Source organism: Notamacropus eugenii, chromosome 2 (assembly GCF_028372415.1).
Source record: "Notamacropus eugenii isolate mMacEug1 chromosome 2, mMacEug1.pri_v2, whole genome shotgun sequence".
Classification (NCBI taxonomy): Eukaryota; Metazoa; Chordata; class Mammalia; order Diprotodontia; family Macropodidae; genus Notamacropus; species Notamacropus eugenii.
The window spans coordinates 326,511,105-326,531,254 of record NC_092873.1 but is presented as its reverse complement, the minus strand read 5'-3'; the positions used below and the strand labels follow the sequence as shown (position 1 = coordinate 326,531,254).

The following is a 20,150-nucleotide window of genomic DNA, read 5'->3' as shown; positions in this document are numbered from 1 at the left end:
ACAGAGTTGACAAAGTTTCAATTGAAATTAAGACCCAGGATATCTGTTTTCTTTACCATTAACATGCCATAACATAGTATATGTCCCCAAAATATTAAGATATGGAAAAAGTCCCATTATTCAAGATAGTGTCTTGAGTTAATGAAGGAATGCTAAGTCAGCCCCATCTGGCTTTGTTGACATAGGTATTCTCTGAGTTTACTTCAGAGAACAAAGAGTCTGTTAGGTCCAGGCTCTTCTTCTGATTGATTAATTCAAGTTCTGGCCTTTATTAAAGCCCAAAATTTATTTTAAGTGATTATCATTCCCTCCTTTTGGTCAAAAGCAAGCCGAAGCCTTCACCTGTAGACCAGGAAGGACATGGAAAAACCTCTGAACAATCAGTCCTGGGTATTCAAGGGTTCAGGTAGGGAGGGTGCTGTCCTTCATGCAGGTTTGGTCTGGACTTTCGGGAATGCTGTCTACATCTGATGTCATCTTTTTCAGGGTCTTTTGAAATTGGAGGGCAAGGTCCACTCAGGAGCAGGGGCAATAGATGTGACAGATGGATCCAAGAGTATATATAGAAAGACCTAAGAAGGGCTTCCAGAAAACATGATTTGATAAAGGCACATAGAAATAGTTCAGTTTCCCAGCGACGCAGGGCTAGGTTCAAACAACATATTAAAGTTTTTCTCATAGTTTACAAAATTGCATTTTTACACAGTAAGTCAAGTACAGATTAAAACTTAGATGGCTCACAATAGACTATTTTTGAGAAGGGAGACTTACATGTCATCAATATAAACAAGAAAATTAAACATGAATCATACAAATAAATGCAATCATTATTTCCAGTGTTAATTAACATTAAGTTCCTTGTATCCCAGTAATCCATTCTTAATGTCCATTTAAACATCACTTTTTGAATCCCAGATTTCTCATGTAGTTATATGATGTGTAAATATCCTTTCTTTGACAATAGGTTTTATTCTTGGGATAATTAAAAAAAAGAGTTCTGCTTTTCTGGTTCAGATCTAGAAATTTGCAGATAATTCTGACAATATAAATTAGTACAGTCACTTAAAATTTGTTCTCCATTGTTTTTGAAACTTCATAGAATTTCAGTTTATATTATTTACCTAAATCCTGTACCTGGAATAAGAATCTTTTAAAATGTTGAGGGTTCAAATGTAAAATAAACTCATCCTTTTACCACTATCTTATACAATTTTTGTGCAAAAATCCAGATTTGAGATCTTATTATCAAAAACATGGTACATTTTAGAAGCCAATCATATTCATCTGTATATAATTCTTAAAGGACTCACTCTGATCCTGTTGCTTTTCCTCAAAATTTGCTACTCTATTATAGTAACTCAGAGATGTTCTAATATCCATTTATTATTTAATAGACTTAGTATTATACTTACAGAACTTCTTGATTATAGATATTTGCTATTAAAGAAAAAGAGAGACAATGTCATACATGTTAATAGAAGGAAAGAACTTCCTTAGTTCTGTTGGATTCCAGGAATTAGCCATTATCTGACAGTTAATCTGACAGGAAATAGAGTTAAGAAGATCCTACCCAGGCCATGTCCAAGATCATTTCCAAAACCTTTCCAGGCATCCATCAGCCTGCAGCACATGCCAATTGGCTTTATGATAACTTAGACAACTATTCCTGTAATCAGAGCTTCAAACAATAGTGAATTGCAGTTCCAGTCTTAAATAGCAGATAAATATGAGCTGGTAACCTTCAGATAGGGTCATCTCAAATCTAATTGAGCTATTAATTTATCAAATCAAGTTACATTTTTTTCCTGTCTTTTTACAATTTTTCCTGTCTTCTTAAAATACTTCCTCACACTCTCTAAACGTAGTTAAACCATCTGAAACTGAGTATCCAGAACATCTAGGGACAAGGCGGGTTTAGATAACCCCTATTTGTTCCCAAACTTTATTATTTGCCTTCCATATTTTCAATCAAAATTGTATTTATCTTTCCAAATCTCTCAATCCTATTCTTCCAATTATGCCACTTTCCTTTACATTTTAACCATAAGACAAGATAGCTCATAAGTTATTACTTTTTACTAACATAAACTGTACTGGAATCTCATTCCACCATAAAGAAAGCAAAGAGGTTAGTGGCTAACTTTATAGTTTGATGGAATTATTTCTTTGTTTTACAAGTTTGTTATTCTTCCCTAATTATACTCACTCTGGAAAAATAAGATACATCAGGAATTAAATGTTTTACGTATAATAAGTTCAAATGCAAATTTTAACTATGGCTTAGGCCATAGAATGACTACAAATTCAGATCAAAACAGCAATATCTCTTCTGCTTTACAGCCTAATTTAACAATAAATTATTTTGAAATTTTAGTAGGCCCAAAAACAAAATCTCAAAAGATTTTTCAAAATATTTCTTCTAAAAGTATTTCCCCTTCTTTAGAAACAGTTTAAAATTTATTCTGATGTTCACTAAACTTTTATGAGAAAAACTAGTTGGAAACCTTTAAAATGATAGATATCTCTTTCTTCCTTAAAGCAAAAATAAACCTTTTGGAATTCATTAAACTATGTTGGTGTAAAGTAACACAGATTCATAAAGTAGTATAACAAAACTAAATTAAATTCTTAGTTGTTACAGAATTCCTAGATATCACAAAGTTCTTTGTCAAAAAGATGTTTGTAATGGAAAGGAGATTTAGTTTCTCTTAAGTCAAGAATGACATATTCATTTAATTTAGCTTTATCACAGTAACAATTTTTCCTTAAATATATCACTAGAAATTAAGTACATTCTGGCATTTCACATAGATAGCCCATAAACCTTCAAATTAATATACATATCTTTTAGATGAAACAGACTTGAAAATCACACCCCTATTTTTTTTCTCATTTGTTGAATAGGGATTCTGTAACACAGAAACTTTTGCACAGAGTTTTATAAGAACTCTTTAGGTCAATGCACTTCTAAATCACCTTGCATAATACATGGAAACTATAACTGTAAACCACCATATATTTTTATAATAGCCAAGATTTCAGATGAAAAATATCTGCTATCATAGTAAACATCAACTTATCTAATTTCATTACATCTTTTTAAAAACCCAATTCACATGCAACACAATCCAAATTAAAATTGCTTTGACAACATTTCTACCTCACAGTGGTCTCTCAGATTTCACAAGCTGAGAGAAATTCAGAAATACAATCTTAGAAATACAGTTTTAACACAAACAATAGATTTCATATGACATCAATTGCATTTCCAGATTATCATATATGGAAATTATTGATTTTAATACTTTTGGTAATTAAAACCACTTTAAAGTTAACAATTACGTTAGAGAGAGATAATAATAATAATGTATGTAACATATGCCAGTCATTATGTTAAGCATTTTACCATCATTACATCATTTTGATCTCATAACAACCATTAATATTTTTACTTTTACAAATCAGGAGACAAGTCAGAGAGATTTAAAATAAATTTTTGCCACTGAAATAGAGAAGTGAAGTTTACCAAGAGCAGAGAGACTAGTGTCCTATTGGTGATGATTCTTGTAGGTAGAGCTTAGGGAATGCTCACCACAGGTCTGATCCATCCACCTATCCCTTCCCCCACAGCTGTAGAATTTACTAAGCCTGGGATGGTTTGCAGCTGTTGGGACAGGGTGGGCAGAATGTACAGGACCTAGGTGACATTTCCGAGCTTTACTTACAAGGGTGGGCTACAAGGTGCCCAAGGGCACAGGACTGTTAGAATCACTGCCAGTCTGTGAATTGCTGCCCCTACACTTCTTTTTGTCAGTTGGAGAAGGGTGTTCTAAGTTTTCCCTACACTTCTGCATTCTTTTTTCTTAATCTGATCTGGGATGAGAGGGGTTAGTTAACATGAACCCTTGTGGCTGTTAAAAATCCCCATTCTCAGATATTCTCTTAACTCTGGGAGGGAGTGGTGAATGCTAAGTGATCAGGATTAGGAGGGGGTGTTTTAGCAAGGTGAGCTCCTGGAGCTACCCAAAATCTTAGGAGTTCTTTTCTAATAATTCCAAATGATCAGTTTCCAAACTTTTTAATGATTAATCTCACAACCTACAAAATCTGCTAAGATGATTTTAGCTAAGATCATCTAACTTTCATTGTAATTCCAGGTTGGCCAGACTGAAACAACAAGGAAAAGTCTAAAAGTTTTGCTTGTTTATTTCCCTAGCTTCAGCCCTTAGAAATATCTGGCTGCCTGCATTTTAAATCTTAAAAGACTCATTCACAGCACACATGATATGGACAGGGACATACACTAACACACACATGGACAATTAAAGACAGGACAAATACAAACAGAGCTCACAGTAAACAACAGAGAGGGGGGCAATTAGAAGCTTGTTAGAAATCCCTGTCATGAATTGGCTATTTTATTCCGAGGAAAGGGGGTTGCAAGGATTCAAGACCTGACAGAATAAGGATGGATCCTTCAACCTTTTTTTTTTTAATTTCAATTGTTGTTTATTTCTTTTTAAAATTTTATTTATTTTTTGTTTAATTTTTTTAAAATTTATTTGTTTAAGTTTTCAACATTTATTTCCACAAAATTTTGAGTTCCATATTTTCTCCCCATTTCTCTCCTCCCCCCGCCCCAAAACGCTGAGCATTCTAATTACCCCTATCACCATTCTGCCCTCCCTTCTAACATTCCTTTCTTCCCTTATCCCTATCTTCTCATTTGTCCTGTAGGGCAAGATAAATTTCTATACCCCATTACCTGTATATCTTGTTTCCTAGTTGTGTGCAAGAACAATACTCAACATTTGTCCCTAAAACTTTGAGTTCCAACTTCTCTTCCTCCCTCCTTCCCCATCCATCCCCATTGGGAAGGCAACCAATTCAATATAGGCCATATCTGTGTAGTTTTGCAAATGACTTCCATAATAGTCGTGTTGTGTAAGACTAACTGTATTTCCCTCCATCCTATCCTGCCCCCCATTTTTTCTGTTCTCTCTTTTGACCTTATCTCTCCCCGAGAGTGTTGACTTCTAATTGCTCCCTCCTCCCATTGCCCTCCCTTCCATCATCCCCCCAACCCTGCTCATCCCCTTTTCCCCCACTTTCCTGTATTGTAAGATAGGTTTTCATACCAAAATGAGTGTGCATTTTATTCCTTCCTTCAGTCAAATTTGCTGAGAGGTTTTTTCTCTCACCTCCCCCCTTTTCCCCTCCACTGAAAAGTTTTTTACTTGCCTCTTTTCTAAGAGGTAATTTGCCCCATTCCATTTCTCCCTTTCTCCTCCCAATATATTCCTCTCTCACCCCTTAATTTCATTTTTTTAAGATATGATGGTATTCTATTCAACTCACCCTGTGCTGTGTGTGTGTGTGTGTGTGTGTGTGTGTGTGTGTGTGTATGTATGTGTATATGTATATGTGTAATCCCACCAACTACCCAGATACTGAAAAAAGTTTCAAGAGTTACAAATATTGTCTTTCCATATAGGAATGAAAACAGTTCAACTTTAGTTAAGTCCCTTATGATTTCTCTTTGCTGTTCACCTTTTCATGCTTCTCTTCATTCTTGTGTTTGAAAGTCAGATTTTCTTTTCAGCTCTTGTCTTTTCATCAAGAATGCTTGAAAGTCCTCTATTTCATTGAAAGACCATTTTTTCCCCTGAAGTATAATACTCAGTTTTTCTGGGTAGGTGATTCTTGGTTTTAGTCCTAGTTCCTTTGACTTCTGGAATATCATATTCCAAACTCTTTGATCCCTTAATGTAGAAGCTGCTAGATCTTATGTTATCCTGATTGTATTCCGCAATACTCAAATTGTTTCTTTCTAGCTGCTTGCAATATTTTCTCCTTGACCTGGGAACTCTGGAATTTGGCTGCAATGTTCCTAGGAGTTTCATTTTTTGGATCTCTTTCAGGAGGTATCAGTGGATTCTTTCAATATTTATTTTGCCCCCTGGTTCTGGAATATCAGGTCAGTTTTCCTTGATAATTTCATGAAAGATGATGTCTAGGCTCTTTTTTTGATCATGGCTTTCAGGTAGTCCCATAGTTTTTAAGTTGTCTCTCCTGGATCTATTCTCCAGGTCAGTTGTTTTTCCAATGAGATATTTCACATTGTCCTCCATTTTTTCATTCTTTTGGTTTTGTTTTGTGATTTCTTGGTTTCTCATAAAGTCATTAGCCTCCATCTGTTCCATTCTAATTTTGAAAGAACTATTTTCTTCAGTGAGCTTTTGAACCTCCTTTTCCATTTGGCTAATTCTGCTTTTTAAAGCATTCTTATCCTCAATGCCTTTTTGAACTTCTTTTGCCAATTGAGTTAGCCTATTTTTAAAGGTGTTATTTTCTTTAGCATTTTTTTGGGTCTCCTTTAGCAAGCTGTTGACCCTCTTTTAATGATTTTCTTGCATCTCTCTCATTTCTTCTTCCAATTTTTCCTCCACCTCTCTAATTTGATTTTCAAAATTCCTTTTTGAGCTCTTCCATGGCCTGAGACCATTGAATATTTTTTTGGATGTTTGGGATACAGATGCCTTGACTTTTATGTCTTTCCCTGTTGGTAAGCATTGTTCTTCCTCATCAGAAAGGATGGGAGAAGATGTCTGTTTCCCAAGAAAGTAACCTTCTACAGTCTTATTTTTTTTCCCCCTTTTTTGGGCATTTTCCCAACCAGTTACTTGACTTTTGGGTCCTTTGTCAGGAGTAGGGTATTCTCTGGGAATCTGTAAGATCTCAGTTCCTCCAAGGTGTACAATCAAGCGTGTACACTGTTCTGTACAAGCAGAAATTTTTGTGCCCAGAATCTGAGTAATAGAGTTTCGTCTTCACAACCACCTGGCCTCCAGTTCAGCCAAGCCAGCACTGTGGACTGAGATTCAGATAAGCTGCAGGGGCAGGGCCACCATTCAATGTGAGATAAAGATCAGCAGCTCAAATCCCTCAGGAGTATTAGGTGGGGACAGGGCCTCTACACAGGGCTGAGGTAAGACTCAGCTGCTCAGTGCCCCCAGGGGTTTTAGATCCAACAGTGGATGCTGGCTACTGTAGGGACTGCTGTGGAAGCTGCTGCAGCCTTCCAGATGGGACTTCTGCGGGCTGCAGCCTGAGGCTGGAGCTATGGGAAGGCCCTTCTCCCTTCTAGAACAGCTGAAAAAACCCTGTCACTGACCTTTGGCGCCTGTGGGTTGAGGGATCTGCCAACTGCTGCTACTGCGACTGGGGATTCCGCTCCCAAGGCCTGCTCTTGTCCTCCTCCCAGAGCCACGCTGGGTGGCCAAAGTTGGGCTGGGCTCCACTCTGCATCCAGTGTGACAGACATTTCGTGTCGGCCTTTCAGGTCACCCTGGGCTGGAAATCTCCTCCACTCTGTTATTCTGTGACTTCTGCTGCTCTAGAATTTGTTGAGAATCTTTCTTTACAGGTATTTTACGGGCTGTGGGGGAAGAGCTAGCATATGTGCGTCTTTCTACTTTGCCATCTTGGCTCCACCCCTGGATCCTTCAGTCTTTGCTCAGAGCACCCCTACGGTCATGGGAGGGGTGGGAAGCCATGGTGCCCCAAAGTTTCTAACTACCTTAAAGAAATAGGCCCCGTGTGGATAGGTTCAGACCTCTAGTCTGTATGTGGATTGTAACTGTCCTCTTCAAGACCCGAGCCCTTAAGGGAAAGGGGGAAGGGGGAAGAAGGAGGAGACAAAGGTGGCTGAATAAAGCTGTCCTCCTCAGGGCTAGAGCAGGTAAGGGAAGGTGAGGAGGGAGGAGATAATGGTTAGGTTTAGTCATGCTCCTCAGATCGAAGCATTTAAGGGAAGGGGGAGGAAGGAAGTAGGTAAGGAATAGGGCCAAGGGAGTGAAAGGGAAGGACAGACTGTGACCCTTGGAGTAGCCAGTACTTGACTGGTGCTGAAGCAGTTTTGTGAGCCTTAAGGGAAAAGGCTTCTACCTTTTGTTCTCCATCAGCCATTTCAGCAAGTCCAAGATGAAAAAATTCCCATTGCTGGCTAGATGTTTTGTTGGCCTTTAAACTTAATTGGGTTTCAAGATAAAGTAATTTTGAACAGTTCAAAAGAGCCCTGTCATGGCCAACATAATTTAGGTTATCTTTAGTTAATTGACACTAGTGCTAGCAATACTTATATTAATTTTCCTAAGATCAACAAAGGAGACCTAAGTAATGCAAAGCGATTTAGCACAAATTGGTTACCACCCCAAGGCTGGCTTAAAGGGAATTTGTAGACTTCAGCCAAACTAGAAGGAGTCCTTGGAAGCTGGGAATAGGAGGACTTACCCAACCCCCATCAAGGTTTAAGACTTCAGGAAAAATGAATCCTGAGGCATCTAAGTCTCTTGGTTTTGATAAGGTGGGGAGCTGTTCTGTCCTAGTCCATCAGTTCCAATCTGTGGCACAGCACCATGACTGTCAACCTGGAGTTTGGTTAAAAAAGGCAAACAGGCTGAATGCACATTGCCTTAAAGCTAGCAGTTACATGATCATGGAGCTGGAAAAACATCTGACTGACTGTTACAGGAATAACCAGGCTTAAATCTGTTTAGGACAATCCAAGGTAATCTGTGTCCTTCAGTTTTATGGTCTCCATGAGTGATGAACTAGACCAGGAGAAAGGAATTTCTTAATTGCATAGGTTATAAATACAGTAAGATAACAGAGTTGACAAAGTTTCAATTGAAATTACTACCCAGGATGTTTTCTTTACCATTAACATGCCATAACATAGTATATGTCCACAAAATATTAAGGTGCAGGAAAAAGTCCCATTATTCAAGGTAGTGTCTTGGGTAAGAAATGCTAAGTCAGCCCCATTTGGCTTTGTTGACATAGGAAGAGGTATTCTCTGAGTTTACTTCAGAGAACAAAGACACTGTTAGGTCTAGGCTCTTTTTATTGATTAATTCAAGCTCTGGCCCTTATTAAAGTCCAAAATTTATAGTAAATGATTATCATAGTATACTGTTGGATTCTGCATTCACACCTATTTTGCTGCCCTTTATTTTATCAATGAACTAACCCCATTCAGGTTTCCTGTTATGATTGCTAATTATGTATTTCCCTCTGTCATATCATCTTGTGCTTTTTCCCCACAACCTGTTCCCCTCTTTCACAAAAGAGGGTGGTGAAGGAAGGAATGTGATCAAAATCAGTGATACATTGTAATGAATCTGCTTTCATTGTGTTACTTCTCCTCCTCTCTCCCCCTAACCAGCCCTCTACACTAATTCTTATGCTTTCTTTCCTTTTAATCCTTCCTTTGCAATCCATTATCTGTAGCTAAAGTTTGTTTTACCTATGTCCTTTTAAGACCATCAAAACAAAACCAAACTATTCTTAGTACTTATTCTGTTTGTCCTAACTTCTTCTGTAACTCTTTAGGTTACAGAGGAAGAGGTTTTAGATATTGGAAGGAACTTTTGTCTTTTCTCCCTCTATTAGAATGTAAATACTTGCTCATTGTTTAGCCTCTTTCCATTGTTCAAATGTAATTATTTCTCCATTCTTATGTTTGTAATTCAAATTTTTGCCCTTCTCTGGTCTTCTAAACCAGAATGTTTAAAATTCCTCTTTTCCATTAAAGGTCTTTTGTTTTGTTATCTTTTGCATTTTGCAGTCTCATTCTCAATTCCCCCCCCTCTTCTTAAAGTAGTTGTTGCCAAGGCTACTTGTAATCCTGATTTTAGTTCCCTGTCTCTTGAAAATGTTTTTTCTTTGACCAGGAAGCTCTATAGTTTGACTGTGGCATTCATGAGAATATTCATTTTAGGGTATCTTTTACAAAGTGATCTGATAGAATCTTTTTATTTTCACTTCTTCCGATTCTGGTCAATTTGGGCAGCTCCCATGAATTATTTTTATAAATCTCATCCAGGCTGTTTTTAGGGATTTTGGGGAGAGGTCATGGTTTTCAGGGAGTCTGGAGATTCTTAAGTTATCTCTCTACCTATTTTCTAGTTACTTGTTTGTTTTCATTAGTAGATACCTTCTTTTTTTGTCAGTCTTTTGCTCTTTTAAGAAAAGTTGTTCTATGTTTTTGTTCTCTTCTAATTTTCAAGGAGTCTGCTACTTTGGTAAGGTTTCCACTTTCTGCTCTTAGTTATTCTTCCAGTTCTTTCCTCCCTAACTCTTATTTTGCATATTTTTTTCGTTTTTTAATCTGGAACATCTTGTAGTCCTGATGCTGTGTTAGTAGTTTTTCTTGAGTTTCTTCTGGGTTTGTTGACTGACCTCTTGCGCATCTCTTGACCCATAATATTTCTTCATTATGTTCAGTGACCTCCTATGACTTCTGCTTCCAGCCTCAGTTCTTGACTTTTTGTGCCAGGGCCAGGCATCACTCCTTCCCAAGCTCTTGCATAGGATAATGTATCAGCAAGGACCCTGTCATACATAGGAAGGCCTGCTGTACAGATTCTTAGATATGCTTTTGTAAAAGGAGAGCAATTTTCAAGGGGTCAACAATTTAATCAAGCACTTAGTTCAGGGGGAAAAGTCAGCACCCTGAACTTCAGAGAAAATACAATCAGAAAGACCTACAGACAGGGCTTCCAACTGTCTGAGCATAGATAATACATCATTACCAAAGAGAGAAGCACCAGCATCTGGGTTTTCAAAGTCAGAGGGGCTTCTCAAAATGGCTGCCCAGAGTCTCATCTGGCACACCAACCTTCTTCTCAAAAATAAACCCCAAAGCAAAACCTCACCTCAGAGTATATATACTCTTTTCAGGGCTGGAGGGCAGGACCCTCATGATCTTGTGCATCATTAGAAATTAACAAAGGGTATTTGAGGCCTATTAATGGGCGGGAAAAATCTTGAACTCTTTCCCATCCCCACCTCCATTGACCTTACAGGTAGTCAGACCCCATTTGGTCCTAACTTTCATTCCTGACACTAGCTTCCACCTCCCCTGGTCTTTCTGTTTTCACAGTGCAGGCAGGTTTTAGTGTTCCCCTTCAGAGCAATTACCTCCATGCTCCCACTTCCTCCAGAGCCTCCAGTCAGGAGTTGCAGTGAGCCTGCCCCCTGAGATCGTGCTGGCATGCATGACTGTGTTAGTACTTGAAGCTTCTAGCTCTCTATGCAGTATTACGCTGGGTCAAGGTGCTGACTAATGTTTTTCTTTGGATTTCTTGATCATTATTCAGTTTGGTGCCTCCTTATTAGAGTATAGACTTTCTCATATAGACCATTTGTGGTCCACCTGTGGTAGGGCCTTCTAAGCTTATATTGTTCTGATCAGCCACATCAGTTGGACACACTATACCTTGACCCCCTCTTTGAGTACAGAGGACAGTATTTGGGGACTGGGCTTATTATGACTTTTCAAGCAGCTATCTTAATAGGAATTCACTTTCTCTTTATCTTTGCATGTTGCTTAATCAGACATTGTTTCCACTTCTTTCTGTGGCCCTGCTAGGTTTAATTGGTATACTGGAAAGCACACTGGTCAGGTCTCCTGCCCAGCTCACTTAGGACTGGTATTTGGGTGCTGAGTTGGACTGTCTCTTGCAGTGACTCTCAGTGCCATTTGTAAATAAGCATTTAGCTTAGGCAGAATAAGAGACAACTTTGAAGGCTCTCTGACCTGGTATCTCATGCAAATTGGTAATAATAATAGCATTTTTATAAGGCTTAAGAGTTTGCAGAGCGCTTTACAATTATGTTCTCACTTTGCCCTAACAAGAGCCCTGGGAGGTAGGAGTTATAATATCATGCCCATTTTACAGATGAGGAAGCTGAAGCAGAGAGATATTAAAGGACTTGCCCAGGATCATACAGCTCGCAAGTGTCCAAGATTAAATTTGATCTTGGGTCTTCCTGACTGCAGAGCCAGCACTGTCCACTGTGAGAGCTGGACAGACTATAGAGATAAGCATATTCATGAACATGCTGACTGTTGATATTCAACAAGACATAAGACAAGATAAATGCTCACCAAAGGTGTTCACCAGTGTGCTGGATCCTGTTCTTTAAAGAATTCTCTGCCTCTAGTAGCTTCTCCAAAGGCTTCTATTTACGGATAATACCACACAAAAGCATCTAGCTTTTTGAACACTGCACAGTTCCTTCAGTGAGATACACATTTCTGTGAAAGAGATTGTTCAACCATCCACACAGAACACACTAAATTGATGAGAAAAAAAGGACATGGTTGTCTGGGCAGCCTTCTTTGGAGTTAATCCATCTCTTTCCATATGTATCTTGTACAGATGCTATGAAAGAATAGTAGCAGAGGAAGGGATCTGGCTGGGCCATGTGTGAGGAAGGTCTGACCCCATATTGTCCCAGAAGCCTATTTAAATTTATATCCTTCCCCTAATTCTATATGGCTGCAAATCATGGACTATCACAATGTCTGAAGAGGCAAAATTACAAGTAACTCAAAGGGAAAAGGAAAGACATATAGTAGGCATAAGCAGTTGTTACATGTTGCTAAAGATGACTTGTGATGGACAAGTGCCATAAAAGGAATCTGAGAGAAATAGGTGAGCCAGACATGACAAGAGCAAGACACAGCAGAAGGTCATGCTTCCATTGGTCGGCCCAAGATAGAGTAAGCTGAGAAAGGAAGCCAGGATGTGGAGTCTGGGCTCTATAGGACTTATGGAAAGACATGGACAAGAGCTATACACAAAGTCATTGGGAGTAATTAGCTCAGTTATTGAATGGTAAGCCGGCAAGAAGATAACAGATCTAGCCTAGGGTATGCAAAGCTTGACGCTGTTTCAAGGCGAAGTAGGTTTTAGAGTTGTGTGTAAAAGTGTGTGCAGTGGCTCTGTTAAGGTCTCTAGGGAAAAAGGAGAGGATCAGTAGTTGAACCTTTCACTAGGGGGCAGCAGTGGTCTGTGTGGCTGCCTAATACCTAAGCCACCTACCTGTACAGTATAAATCATACACTTAGTGTCAGAAAGGGACTTCAGATAGTGATAGGAGTGGGGATGTAGTTTGCTGAGCCAATGTGTTTCAAAAAATGTTTCATTTTTAAAGTATATTTTTTAGAAGTCTTGGTTTTAAAAATTAAATTTAGTTTCTTTGCTAAATAAAAATTTTGTCTTTCTGAGTCAGTATTGCATAAATATTTGCCTAAAAAAATTAAATATCCTGGGTCCACAGTGTAACAAAATGTACTTAAACATGCCTGTGCATCTAGTGCATCATTTTATATATGAGGAGATGAGTTAATGGCAGTGCTGGGATTTAAATCTAGGTTTTTGGACTCATAGAATCATTAAATGTTAGATAGGAAGGACCACAGAAGTTATCTAGGCCATCGTTTTGTTTTGTTTTGTTTCAAATAATAAAATTGAGACCCAGGGAGTTTCAGTCAACAAATGATTATTAAGCACTTACTGTTTCAGTGACTTCTCTAAGATCTCAGCTCACAGATAGATGGTAGAGACTAGACTTAAACTCCTGGCCCTCATTCCAGTGTCTTTTCTTCCACATCAGATTAGGCATTTTTCAGTTAGAAAGTTGTTACAAACTAACAGTGCTGTGGTAATCCATGTTCTCTTTGTGATTTGGGATTGGAGGAAGGTAGGAAAAGAATAAGTTAACCATTAGCCACAGAGTGCCGGTTTTGGAAAACTGTATTAATGAAGCTTTCTCTTCACAGATTGTTTTGTATGCTTACCCTTTAACGGATTCATATGTTCGTGTCCACAGACAGTCACTATCAGGGTGAACCAGGTCCCTGATGATGATGTTCAGTCATATCCAATTCTTTGTGACCCCATAGACTATTTGTGGGGTTTTCTTGGCAAAGATACTGGAGTGACTTGCTGCTGTTTCCTTCCCCATTTTTTATGTAGGCAGTGGTTAAATGACTTGCCCAGGTCACACAGCTAATAATTCTGATCTCAGATTTGAACTCTGGTCTTTCCGCTTCTAGGTCCAGTTCTTTATCCACTGTATCACCTAGTTGCCTGGGTTTTTGGTAGCAGAACGGATATATAATAGTGTTACAATTTTGTTGGAAGGCCCTATTTCCTATATCATTTTACTATGTGCAAAACACTCAATGGTTGGAGCTAGGTTATTCTAGGCTAGGAGTGGGGAACCTGTGGTCTTCTAGGTTCTTGGGTGCAATCTTTTGACTGAGTCCAAGTTTTACACACTAAATCCTTTTCTTAAAGGGATTTGTTCAATAAAAAGTTTAGATTCAATCAAAGGGCCACACTTGAGGATCTAGAGGGCTTTAAGGCCACAGGTTCCTCACCCCTTTTCTTGGCAAATTTAAACACGATCCCTCATCTTAAGGATGGAACTGTTTTTAGTTCAGTGGTCTTTGATCTTTCTGTTTTCTCTTTAGTAATTTTAATTTCTAGCCACCTCTTATCAATCCCTTGGGACCTTTTATTCAGATTAACTGTCTTAAACACATAAACATATTCACATCAACTTTTCAACATCAAAACCTGCATCCTTTTTTGTTGTTATAAATTTTGGTTTTTTATTATTATGAACCTGACAAAAGTCAACAAAAATGAACTTTCCTACATAAAAACAGAAAAAGACAGCATTTAAAACCATCAAACTTTACCATGTACAGCTTAATTTGAGCTTTCTAGAAAAATATTTAAAATTTAATATAGTAGTTCTAACACTGCTTACTTGTTTATGTCCCCATCTGAAGTTCTTTCTGTTCCCTTTTGCATAATTTTTAATGGCTTATTTTATCCTTATTTTAGTTATCAATATAACTTTTACCCCTATTCCCATTAACTGCCAAAAAAATGTATAGGAACAAACGTAGTAGCAGCATCCCTGGGTCAAAGGGAATGCCCAGTAAAATCTTGTGTTCTTATTCAGTGACACAAAAGCACATTTTACCATTTGCCTGTCAATGTGGCTCCATCTTCCACCAACACATATAAAAACACACAGAGCCAGCTCCGTGCCCCAATGAGAAATCAGACTTTGTGATCACATAATAATTATGTTCCACCAAGTATTATTAAGCACCTAAAATGTATAAGACAGTATTCGAAGTACCGGGGATGAAACAGGTTTCTGCCCTGTAAGAGCTGGCATTTGCCATTTTAGTCCTGTTTATATTCATTCTCTCTTCTCTCCCTCTCTTCTTTGATTGTTGCCCTCTGATTTGTGTACCTCTGGCATTTCCTTTAGGTGAGGAGGAGGCTTGTTGAATCCTTACATGTAAAGCACTATTGTACTGGGTACAGTCCTGGAAGATCTTGGCCTCCAAAGCGAGGAGCCACCATCCCCTTTGTCTCAAACTCTGGCTTTTTTTTTTTTTTCACACAAAAGAAATGTTTGTTTCTTAAAGCCAGAATCACAAGGGCATACTGTCAGGAGAGGTTAAACAGCAGTAACTTAGAAATGCTGTTATACTTCACCAGAAAGTTGAAATTCACTTCAGTGCATAGAGTATTTTGCAGGACTGATGAAGCTCCTTAGCTCCTCCACCTTGGCTCTGCACTGTCGAAACCATTCCCTCTAGGTCTTCTGGCAAGCTTGTCGATAGTGGTTTTTGAGGACCCAGGAGTTCCCAACCATTTGAATTCAGAAGGTTCTCTTCAAGTCTAGAAATAGCCCTCTCAGGATCAACTGTGCTCAGCAGTGCAGTAAAACTGAAGAGGCCTGAGGCAGAATGAATACATACTGCCATATGCCAGTGGTCATTGTGTGGCCTTGCAGTACTTCCCAGAGGAGTCTTATGGGCTGTATATTCTAGAAAGAGGAAGGATGAGATAAAGAGAACAAAAGTTATTCCCCTTTTTAACTAGTGTAGCACCCTGCCCCCCTTTTACTGTCATGAAGCAGGAGAACAGAAGTTATTCCCCTTTTTAACCAATGTAGCACCCTGCCCCCCTTCTACTATCATGAGGAAGAGGACCAAGAGACTGCCCAGGCTTTGCTTTGCTGTCTCCAAACACAAGTCCTTCAGTTTCAATAATTATAAAAAATAATTGCATCAAATTCTTATATTGTCATTCAGCCACTGCTTTAATTTTTTTTTTTTATTATAACCACAAAAGGTGCTGCTATACATATTGTAATACATGTGGGACCTTTCTGCCATTGACTTGTTTCTGGCGTATGCCCAGAAATAGCATCTTACAACTTTACTGATAATTATTTATTATTTTAATTAATTTTTAGTTTTCAACATTAAGTTCCACAAGCTTTTGAGTTTCAAATTTTCTCCACTACCCTCCTCTTCTCTCTCCCCAAGACAGTATGTACTCTGTTATAGGCTCTACATATACATTCATATTAAACATATTTTCACATTAGTCATGTTGTAAAGAAGAATTAGGACCAATGGGATGAACCATGAAAAAGAAGAAACAACAAAAAGAGAGAGTAAATAGTATGCTTCCATCTGCATGCAGACTCCATAGTTCTTTCTCTGGGTGTAGATAGCACTTTCCATCATGAGCCTTTTGGAGTTGTCTTAGAACCTTGCATTGCTGAGAAGAGCTAAGTCTAAAAAAGTCAGTCATCTCACAATGTGGCTGTTACTGTGTACAATGTTCTGGTTCTGCTTATTTCACTCAGCATCAGTTCATATAGGGCTTTCCAGGTTTCTCTGAAGTCCACCTGCTCATCGTTTCTTATAGCACAATAGTACTCCATTACATTCATATACCATAACTTGTTCAGCCATTCCCCAACTGATGAACATCTCCTCAATTTCCAATTCTTTGCCACCTCAAAAAGAGCTGCTATGAATATTTTTGTACATGTGGGTCCTTTTCTCATTTTTATGATCTCTTTGGGATAGAGCCCTAGAAGTTTTATTGATAATTATTGATAAATCAGTGGTAATCTCATGTTACCTGCCATTATTGCCATCACTACCATAACCATCACAAAAACAGCAAGTAATTTCTAAACAGTGTTGTTATAAAAATTTTCAGGGTCCTTGTTAACCACTGCACTAATAAGCCAGCATAGGATAAAAACAGTTTATCCATTCAAAAATGTGACACACCTATCAGTAGGTGATGGACATGTGCGTCTTACAATTCCACAGGTGTCATACATGTAGGTATGATTTCTCCTCCTGAGCAACATGACCCAGAATTTGGGTAAGTAAGGCTGACTTACCTAGCAATGTGGGGTATGACATTTTTAGCAAAAGAAAAAGAACACTTAAACTGTTACAGAGGTCTTTAGCAGAGCAGAGCCTCTATCTTTTTTATCAGCCAGTTAATTAGCATTTGTTAAGCTCCTGTCTTTATGGGATGAAGTAGAGAATAATGAGAAATGGGTGAGTTCCTAGGACTGTTCAAAATTTTTGTTTTGTAACCATAGTAAAGTTACTAGAAGGAGGGTACTGGCACATTTATACATCAGCAAATCCTAAAATGCACTTTCCAAAGCTAGCCTAAAATAATCAAATTGATCAGTATGGTCTCTGAAGGGAAGGGGGCCGTCTTGACACACTCAGGGCCCACAAGAGTGCAGAATGTTGCAAATACTTCTTTTCACATGTAGAGCTGGGGACCAGATCCGTGATGTCATTGTATTGAGAGACCCGAGTCACACAGCCAGAACAGAACTTTAATCAGGTTTTTATAGTTCTTAGGTTGGTTTTCCATTCACTGTACCAAGCTGCCTCTCTTCAATAGACAATGTGTACAAAATAATAAAAATGCTAGATTTTTTTAAAAAGCAGTATTTCCTCCAGGAGCCTCTAGATTCATGAATTTAGCCCATATTCTGATGCTTGAGTGGAGCCTATCTCTGTTATGCTGATTTTAACTTAACAAAAATGTTCATTAATGACCATACCTGTCTTTTGAGATAGGGAAGTGCACATGTTGTTATCCCCATTTAACGCATGAGAAAATTGAGCCTCAGAAAGGAGACATGATCAGTCACATAGTAAACAGTGAAACTAGTACTTAAATACAGGCCTTCTGATTTCTAATCGTGTCTTTCCATTATTCCCCTCTCATCCACAAATATAGCTCTGACTCTCTTATGAAGGTACCTGTTAAATCCAGAGTAACTCAATCACTGAGGATTATCCTACAGAAAAAGTAGGAGCACAGCCCCTCAGGCTCCTCCCTGCTAGTCATTGCCCAGTCAGGCACAGGCTCTCACCATCTGCCCTCTGCCCCTCCCAGATCACCCTGAGCTACGGGGGTCCAGAGAATCGAAGGAACGTGGTGAGTGTGGGTGGTGCCTTCAGCCTGCAGCAGGACCCTACAAGGTGAGTGTGTGTGTATAGCAGTGAGTTACCAGTAGAAGTGATCTGGTACAGCTTTGGTTCCCCAGGGCCCTGATCAGCTCCTGTCTCCTCTCTTCAGGTTTAAATCCATCCATTGCCTTCTCTACCCTGACACTACCTGGTGTCCCCTGAAGAAGCCACTGTGACTCCTAACCCAGAAAGTGTCTGGTTTTGGAAACAAACCTGGCCTCGGGCATGACTGTTCTCATCTATGGGGAGCAGAGAAAATGGACTTGATGGCTTCTGCCAAGGGGAAACCCCTGTGCCCTCATCAGACACCAGCAGTCCTATGGAGCCTATTGAACCCTTTCTCTCCTGCTTCTCCCATGTTCACAGGCTTCCTCAGGGTCACTTATCTAATCTGGAGAAGACCTGGATCTAAGCAAGAGTTAGTCAGAGGTGCCTCTCTACATGGCCAAATCTATGAGCATGCTTAGTGCTCACTCAGGGCTCTGTGGAGAAAGCTGGGGAAGGAACACATGAGGTCCCTGCCCTGGGAGAGATCACAGCTCAGATTGTCACACAGAGAAGGAAATGCAGATATGGTCTATCTGGGCTGAGGGGCCCATGCACCAAGCAGCTCCCCCTCTTCAGGTTGGTAGAAAGACAGGGCGGGGCCTCAGTTTACTGAACCTCCAGATAGATCTCTGAGCTTTCCATCCTAAGGGCTTTGTAGCAGCTTTGACTGATCAGAGCCTTTGATTGACCACCCTTTGAGGTGGACCTTTGATCTGCTGGCCCTTGAAGACTGGATGAGCTACAGGCCAGGATTTCATTTTTTTTCAAGGGCAGCTTCAGGGTTGGGCTGTCCCTGAAGCAGGTGCAGGTTTGGTGAGAGAGAGAGCCTGGTAATGATAAGGGAGCAGCAGTTCCCCTTCTCAATAGCTACCTCTGAGTCTCTCTCTACTCAAAAGGTTATTGGGGGTATGGATGAGGACCAGATAAGGTCCTTAGCTTTCTGGCTGCCTCACACTTCTTCCCAGCTCTAATGGGGCACTGAGGGGAAGCTAAGGAACCTTGACCTACCCTGAACCTGAGCCAGGGTTTAAAAATTGGGCTTTTCCCACAATCTGCTCCTTGTTTTCCACTTGTCCCTTACCCCTTGAATCTTCTAAGAACTGGGTGGAATAGGAAGGAAGGGATGTGTCATTATCACCCCTCCCTGCTCCCCGAGCTAATTCAGCCAGTATTGAGGGTCCCTAGATACCCACAGCCAGAGAACCCGTCAACCCAACCAGTTTGTGGTTTTTCAGCCAAATAAATAATATTTAAAGTTCATATCGACTCTCATTTCTGTAACTACCTGACTCCATTAACCCACTCTGTAATAACAATTGTGATAGTTGTATTGTGCTTTTAAGATTTGCAAAGTGCTACATGGGCATTGTCACATTTGATCCTCACAAAATCCATGCTTTTAAGTTCTGGGCTCTGGATGGGAGGCCCACAGGGTTACCTCCCTTTCCTGGCTTCTTAGGAACTGCATTAGGACTAGGCCTTTGAAGTTATATGCATTACCCTTCCAACTTCCTAATCCAGTTTCCCCCCACCAAACAGCAGGGCACTTGGGTCCTTCTGGGCTCTCATCTACAGGCTGGAGCAGGTTTGTTTCCAGACTCAAATTCAGCCCCATTAGTTACAGTGGCCTGCATGGGCCCAGCAGCTGTGAAAGGCTTGGCACCTCTTCCACTCTTTGGTTCCTCTGCTTGGGACTTGATTTGTCTACTTGGGGTTTCCTTGCTGCCAGCTTCTTGGGCTCCCTGGCTCAGCTCCATTGCTTGAGACAAACTAGCTGGTTAAACACTTTTTTTCTTAAGTTGGGCTAAGCCATAGGAAGGAAGGCATTGCCAGCCCTGGTGGTTCATGCTTCCATCCAGCCCAGCTGCTTCACTCAAGGAGATTTAGTGGATGATAACCACTCCAGGCC

At 39.6% G+C, this 20,150-nt stretch overlaps 1 protein-coding gene across 2 annotated transcripts in view; it reads left to right on the top strand.

Moving 5' to 3' along the window:
- RFNG (RFNG O-fucosylpeptide 3-beta-N-acetylglucosaminyltransferase) overlaps window positions 1–19,501 on the top strand; it is a 33,266-nt gene extending 13,765 nt beyond the window's left edge. For both annotated transcript variants that reach the window (XM_072645401.1, XM_072645402.1), the window contains exons 7-8: window positions 18,120–18,205; window positions 18,303–19,501. In XM_072645401.1, coding sequence (XP_072501502.1) covers window positions 18,120–18,205; window positions 18,303–18,369 — 153 coding nt within the window. In that variant the 3' untranslated portion in view covers window positions 18,370–19,501. The remainder of the gene's footprint in view (window positions 1–18,119; window positions 18,206–18,302) is intronic.
- The last annotated feature ends 649 nt before the right edge of the window (window positions 19,502–20,150 follow it).